Below are 7,883 nucleotides of genomic sequence, written 5' to 3' on the forward strand. Positions count from 1 at the left end.
TTGATCTTAGCCCAATGATCATCTCTATCAAGTATTGCAGTCCCGTCGTTGCCATGTGGAGGTACAAGTGTTTGTACGACCGAAATATTCCACCAAACTCGTCGTGCCCTTTCCCTTGTATTAGTCGGGTCGCATAAGTGCAAGTGTAACCATGTTAGATAGACAACCGTGAAATTTACCAGATGAGTAACAAGAGCCATAAGCACATTGATAAACACAAGAAGGCTCATTGACGTTTGCATTCATATCATACATTTTGATGTCATATTCAACCAATCATATTGATAAAAGCTTAAGCTATTGAGAAAATGTGCCCAATAAATATGTCAGTGTTGTACCATTGCGAGTGGATTGGGGTACAACAAAAGATGTGCGGCGGTTATCTTTAGGCGTTTTGACCCACATGACAAGGGCTGTCGCGGAAGCGTAATGGCAAAGTCGTTCTGTAGCAGCCAGGGGAAAGAACGCATGCAAAACATCTCTGCAACGTTATAAACGGTCTTATTTTGTATCATTCGTTAAAAATATTCGTTGTCTTTATTTTCGTAGTCACTTTTTCGGCCACGAAGATGGATGGAAGTTCGCAATATCCAGCAACACGCTGAATCAGAAGACCGATCTCATTGAATCCTACCCTTCAAATACACCCCATTTCCTCGTAAACTCTAGTACGACGATAGAAGCAGCAAGGAGATACGTCGGATCCGTCCCTATCCACCGGCAATCTTCGAAATAAACGGGGGAAATCTGAGGTCCGGAAAATCGGTCCGACTTGGACCACTCGATGTAGGGTCGGGCCACGTCGTGTCCTCGTGACATTTTAGTCAAAGCTACACGCATACATCTGGAAAGAAAGCTAAGAAAAATATGGGTCCACGCATGGGCCAGAGTACCGCATAAATGGGCTGTGGATCGACGTCCCGAGGCAGGCGCGTTTTTGTTATTTTCTAGTACATAAGACGGATTTACATCAATTTCCGACCGCTGCGCTTGTCCCATGTAATCTGCACGATGCAGATATGGGTGGCCCCCCCGTGATTAACTCACCGCATGTATGTACGAGATTGGGGAGAGATAAGCAGAGTTGCTAAAACAATGGGCCTAAAACACTAGTGGGCCTCAGCCTGGGCCTAGAGGTTTGAAGCCTAATTATATTGTCGCTCAGGTTTACAAACGAAGTGCTCTTACCCTTTTTATAACAATTTACACTGGCAAAAAAGATGACAATTTACAATTCAACGAGTCTTGATTCAGTCTTTGTAATAAATAGAAGGAGAATAGAGGTGAGCATAGTGTCAGAATAGAACCTGAAACTCGAAAACCAAATTGGTAGCTCGAAATCTGAAAATTGGATTAATGAGAATCTATCCTCTTCCAGGTTAGATAGATTTCAAATTCGAAAAATTGAAGTACTTATTTCAATGGTTAGATATCAAGTATTAGGTTGGTGGAACCTAGGATCTAGAACATGGAACTTGTAACCTCAACTTTGGATCAAGTTTTTGTATTTTTCTTGACCTATGTCTTCACGTGATCCAATAGTATTCCGTGGCGATGAATGATGAGTATATAATTATGAACCACCGTTATGAGCTTCCAACTTAGACTTTTACTTTCTTAATATTTCAAATTACTTATGTGTCTAAATATAAGCTATAGTCAATAAATTATAATAACAAATGGTAATTATTAAAGACAATAATTCATTGCAATCATTTAATATATAAGTGAAATCTTGGTAAACCCTAAAATTCGTGATAGGATAAGTCTTAGGTTTCAAGGTATGCAAAGTAAATTTTAAGTTTCAAATTGAAACATATTCAAATAGACAGGTTCCAAATTGAAACCCGCGAGGAGCCGAATGGGACCAGGACTAGGAGTGATCCGACGGGATTCTTTCTCCATCCCATCCTCGTTGGTGAAGGGGGTGAAACACGTGAAGCAGGAAAAGATCGAGGAAAGGGGCTGTTGCAGTCGACTGATGTTCTCCGTCGCGACTTTCTTATTTTTGTACCGAGTGTCCGACGCCAATTGGTTATCGCGTAATCGTCACCGAGTGTTACAGTCCTCTCCTTCCTCACGATGCCGGGTGATTCATAGAGTCGCGCGGGCCCATGACTTTTTGAGAGGAGCTCCAGAGTCTAAAAAACCGGCAACGGTGAAGGAATGGAACTCAACCCAAACGTCTTAATCACTACGCCAACGTACGAGGATGATCGCTCACTCTAGTTCCTGTGGATTGACTTGTCTTCTTACTTAGACATGGCCAAATGAATTGAACCATGAGCAGAGCACGACCACATATTGGATCCGAAATCTCTGGTGGCTAAATCTACCGTGGACCAAGAGACAAGTTCTTCATTTTTCTTGAACGGCGACAATTCCATGAAAATATCTATTTGAATATTAAAACTAGTGCATTAAAATTGTATGAGTTAGAGGTGAGCAATTTCAAGTTCTATCCAAGTTCCACCTGAAACGTACCCATCATAATAAATTTCCTAGTTTTTGGAACCCGGAACCTACCTTATTGCAAGTTCCAAGGTCTACCCAAGTTTCAAATATACTATTAATTGAATGATTGCAATGAATCATCATCTACAATCCACTAATCATAACTCATATTAGATACGTCAAAATTATGAAATTTTAAAAAGTAAAAGTCTCAGTCTAGATATCGTAGTAAATAGAAGTTTAGGCTAGTGGTTTTCAAATTATGCACTCATCATTTGATGTCATGGATGCCGTAAAATCGTGTGAAGTTATAGAAAAATAAAAGCACAATGACTTGTTCCAAGTTCTACATTTAAGATTCCTAGTTCCATCTGGAACCCTGAACATACCCATCAAAACGGGTTCCGTATTCTAGGACCGGTGTAATGTAGCATCACTGTAGCAGAAGCAAAAATTCTGTATTAAGTCGAGTGCGAAAGTCAGGTAAAATTAGCATGTCGGTGTAAGGGTCAATATGTACAAATTATCGGTCAATCCTGAAACTATGCTCACCCCTAATATAAACCTTTTTTTTTATTATTAAATGTTGAATTAAACACATTTAAAAACCTACTTATAGTATGTCAATTAACATAATATGGCGTTTTAGCATAAGAGTTATGTAAGTTGGGAGAAAATATTTGGTGGTTTTTACCGTCCACGTAAACGAAATGTATCACCATACAAAGGTCGACACGTGGCAAATTTGGGCCCACCTGTGAGTCTTAACGCCGAGTGATCGTCGTCTATAAAAGGCGCGCGCACATTGCCGCTTCAACAACAGAAGTGGCACACGTCCCAGCTTAAGCTTCCTCGTCATTTTCTCGTTACAAACCATGTCTTCTTCACTCATCTTCACCCTCTCTCCCCTCGCACTCTTGGCCGCGCTCTGGGCGATCTCCTCCTCCCTCGCTCCCAAGGTCCCGAAGCTCCTGCTTCTCAAAGCCACCGTGGCAGCTCGCCTGTCCACCCTCGTCGGACCACTCAAATGGGCCTTGGACTACTCCCTGGGGTCCTCTGTCCTCCGGCACTCGCATGGCCACGGCGAACCAGGAGCCTTCGGAATAATCCACAGGCTCAGCACGGCCCAGTACGGTGACAGATCACCCACGGAGTGCGCGGTGTGCCTGTGCCAGGTCGGGGCTGGGGAGGAGGTGAGGGAGCTGAAGTGCTGCGACCATGTCTTCCACAGGGCCTGCCTGGACCAGTGGCTCGGCTTCAAGAACGTGACGTGCCCTCTGTGCCGCAGGTTGGTCGCTCACCGGGCAAGCATGAGCATCATCACCGAGGCCGGGGTGGAGATCATATGCCTCGCGCTCCGCGACCTCGGCTCCGGCAGCGACCGTGAAACGTGGTGGCTACGATGAATGCGGAGGTGATATGAAGTCACCCTAATGGCCGACCCCATGCGTAGATCACGATCTGTGTACGATTGCGAATGACGTGTGGCATTTTCATGGGATAGAGGACGGGGTGGCCGGGAACCTCGACTCATGTTAAATAAAATGATGTAGTAGTAGACTGAGTTGTAAATGTTTTTCTCTTCGGCTATGGCTTTGTTCGCTTAAAGGAGTAAAGGCTCATCATCTTTTCGATGCGTCTTTTATCAGTCGAAGATGACCTTCTGAAGTTATCATCAATCCATGTGCACTTTTAAACAGAGATTGCCATGATCCAAGGATTAATCTGGGGCATTTCTAGCTCTGTGGCTTTCGCTCATGAAATTCTACTTTCGATAAATTGGTTACGAACGAACGAAGCATTTGCCCTACCATCTTTAGTTACTTATTCAAGCCTCGCCGGTCTTAAGCATGAAAAAGGAAAAAACAGCTGAATCAACCTCAAAAAGTTTCGAATTGATTTTTGTAATAGAGCGAAACAATATATCAATCTAAGTGTATCTTCTCTTTTTATAAGAAATTTTTTGCAATATATGATAGTACTGTATAATCTTATTTATATGACTAGCTTTAAGTATGTATGGTTTTTCTTTTTTCTTTTTTTTTGTCAATTAATTAATTAACTAGGCATTGAGCTTTTTAGAAAGTCCAATCTAAACGTTTATATGACTAGCTTTTAACTATGTATGGTTTTTCTGTCGATTAACTAATTAATTAGGCATTGAGCTTATTAGAAAGTCCAACCTAAACGTTTAAACCAATTGGTGAAGAAAGATAAGTATATATAAAGAATATATAAGCCTCATTATCAAAGAATGTAGAATATTTCAAAGAGCTGAACATTTGATTTGGATTTTTATTGGTTTGATCCCAAGCTTGATCAAATCCACTAATTCGATCCTAGTCAATTACTTAAGTTGATTGGATTTCGCTTGTCTGCAATTAGCATTGATTCGCTTCGACCTTCCATTGGGTTTCAAAACATGACTAAAATGCGGCAATCTTGAGAAGCAATAGTGTCGTGCTCTTTGTCAAATCCTCCGGGGGCTACACTCCGAATAACATTTCCAAAAAAAAAATCAACGCATGGCATTTTTCCATTCGTTCATCCAAGTTACTCATCATACTTTTCACGCCATGATCAATTTGGGTGAACAGGGATGCCGAGTTCTTTGAACAAAAATGCCCCTAAAATCGAGAATTCTTTTCAACAACTAAGGCCATTATCACCCCTAAGATTTCAACCCACCTATAAGGATGGCCGACGTTGCCGTGTCCATTCAATTTAATCGCAAAGGGCTTTTCGTTTCAAACTTGTCATTGTATGAAACCAGTAAATTTTCATACGGCACCTAGAAAGAGCAGTGTGATGAACCGTGAATGGCCTGATTCTTCCATGTCGGGATAAAATTCTTTTAGACTTTTCTCCCGGTGACTTGAAATGCCACGATATTGAGATATCGCCTTCCCTTTTTATGTCTATTTTCTTCGAACGAAATGAATTATTGCGGCCTCACATCTGCGTATGTTTAAAAAGTTTAGACAGTAGGGCCGGGTTTTCCCTAGGCCTTTGAGACGGAATCTTATCGTTCGTGCACTCCTTTCGAGGGTTTGGCTAGCATGAATCTAAATGTCATCGAGACCTCAACTATTCCAAAGCCAGGATCTTCTCGATCGCATCAGAGCAAGAGCATCAGAGCGGCTGTAGATGGAAGAATCGAACAGGTCTGTATCATCGTCACCTCTAACATTCTCACATGGGAGTCACCAACGTCGGTGGGAAATGACATATTTTATGCGTGACAGTGATTGTTGATGTACTAGCTCCCAAAGTTCCTAAGAATTTAAGCGGGATAAAAACACTACAAGTATCATAACTCGGCACAAAGAGACATTTAAGTGCCATAACTTTCGAAAGGTACACTTAAGTGCCACATTCGAAGAAAAACGGATCACTTAAGTGTCACTCCGACTAAAATCTAACCAAAACGCTAATATGGCATTTTTCTGACGAAGCAAGTGCAAAACGGCGTCGTTTTGAACACTGACGTGGCCAAACAATGCAAAAACGGCGTCATTTGTAATCGACGTGGTAAAAAAAAATTAAATTAATTTTAAAATTAAAGTTCATTAAAATATGAAAAAAAATTAAATTAAATTGAGTTAAAATATGAAAAATAATAATTTTAAAATTAAAAAATTTAAAAAAAAAAAAAATAGTAAAAAAAAGGGGACGGTGGCTGAGGTTTCAACCCCATTTTTATAATTTTTTAATTTTAAAATTATTTTTTAATATTTTAACTAAATTTAATTTTAAATTTATCATTTTTTAATATTTTAACTAAATTTAATGTTAAAATTATTATTTTTTCATATTTTAACTCAATTTAATTTTAAATTTAATTTAATTAATTTTTATATTATTTTTTTACCATGTTAGCCCAAAACGACGTCGTTTTTGCATTATTTGGTCATGTCATCGTGTAAAACGATAAACGGCGTCGTTTTGCACTCGCTTCGCCGGAAAAATGCCACGTATGTAATTTGACCGGATTTTGGCCGGATTAACACTCAAGTGATCTACTTTGCTTTGATTTTGGCACTTAAGTATACCTTTCGAAAGTTATGGCACTTAAATGTCCATTTCTACCAAGTTATGGCACTCCAAGCGTTCGTACCTCAAATTTAAGCCGTAAAACAGGATTGCACACCCGATGAATAACACTGGATCGCTGCTTAATAGCCTCTCAATTCACTATGACCACATAACTCATTTTAGAATAATCCTCGAGCAAGTCCTAGTTCATTTCGTCTCTATCTCCACCAGTGATTCACTACTCTCTTCTCTTGCATGAACCACCTTACCTTAGATAGTTTCTATTGAGAAAAAAGAATGATCGAACAATAATATAGACAGAAGAAGAAAATAAATCGAACACCGGATTTACATAATTCGGTCATAAAGACTTATGTCCACGAGGTGAACAGCAACAAATTTCACTATTGATTAAGCGATACAATGAGATTACACATTCAAGTCACTCAAACACTCTCTTGATGTTTCTCAAACCCCAATTACACCCAATAATGTACGCAATGTTTAGCCCTGAAATTCCTCACAAAATAATCTCTCAATTTCACGAAGGAATTACACGCAAATGTTACCACAAGATTTGATCAGCTACAAACACTAATGTTTCTTAGATGTAATTGCACGAATGAAAACCCGCCAAGCACTCGCTAGAATAAGGGCACTTCAATAATCTTTGACAACGGCGAGTTCTTCTGCAACAGACGGACAGCCCATATAAATATGTGTGTGTATCTCAGTCTCAACAAAAGGCACACTCATTGACTAACTCCAACGTGGAAAAGAATCCCATGTAATCCGAGGTAAATTTGGTCAACAAAGTTGACAGATAATAACTATCTCTTCACCTACTGCAATTGATAGAAGAAAATTCAAAGTCCAAATCTCCTTTTGAATCCTTCTTGGTGATAATAATTAGGAAATCATTATCTATAATTTTCTTTTACACTTTCTTCCATCGCCAACGCTAATTCGCTAAAAAAAGTTAACTTTGTTCGATTTCAAATGTCCTCAAAATATCCAATTTGAAATATTCAGACTTTCGCATTGGGCTCAAACTTGAGACATATTTTAACAGTTTCTGTGGAGAATGACTATCACAATGAATTATCCTTCTCTTACGCCCAAATTAACCCCATCAAATATGGGCAAAACCCGTGAATAAGAGGTCTTAAAGGATCTGACCCCTTCGAAGCCAATCGCTCTCAATCCTCGACTTTAGTAACTACAAGTAAATTTTACTTATTGAGCCGTTCGCTGCTTGCTTCTGGCTCGATTTGCATCAGCAGGGCATCATTTGGATTTCGGAATTGCCTCCACACTTCCTCCTCGTTGTAAATGAAGAGAAATTATCATATAAAAAAAAATCAAAATCCATCATGATGAGGCTAATCTAGCTC

General features: G+C 39.7%; 1 protein-coding gene across 1 annotated transcript; it reads left to right on the top strand.

Moving 5' to 3' along the window:
- The first annotated feature begins 3,329 nt into the window (after positions 1-3,329).
- LOC104455728 (NEP1-interacting protein-like 2) lies at positions 3,330-3,860 on the top strand. Its single transcript, XM_010070469.1, has one exon. It carries the CDS (start codon positions 3,330-3,332, stop codon positions 3,858-3,860), a length of 531 nt encoding a protein of 176 aa, XP_010068771.1.
- Positions 3,861-7,883: the final 4,023 nt, after the last annotated feature.

Source organism: Eucalyptus grandis, chromosome 7 (assembly GCF_016545825.1).
Source record: "Eucalyptus grandis isolate ANBG69807.140 chromosome 7, ASM1654582v1, whole genome shotgun sequence".
NCBI classification, from domain to species: Eukaryota; Viridiplantae; Streptophyta; class Magnoliopsida; order Myrtales; family Myrtaceae; genus Eucalyptus; species Eucalyptus grandis.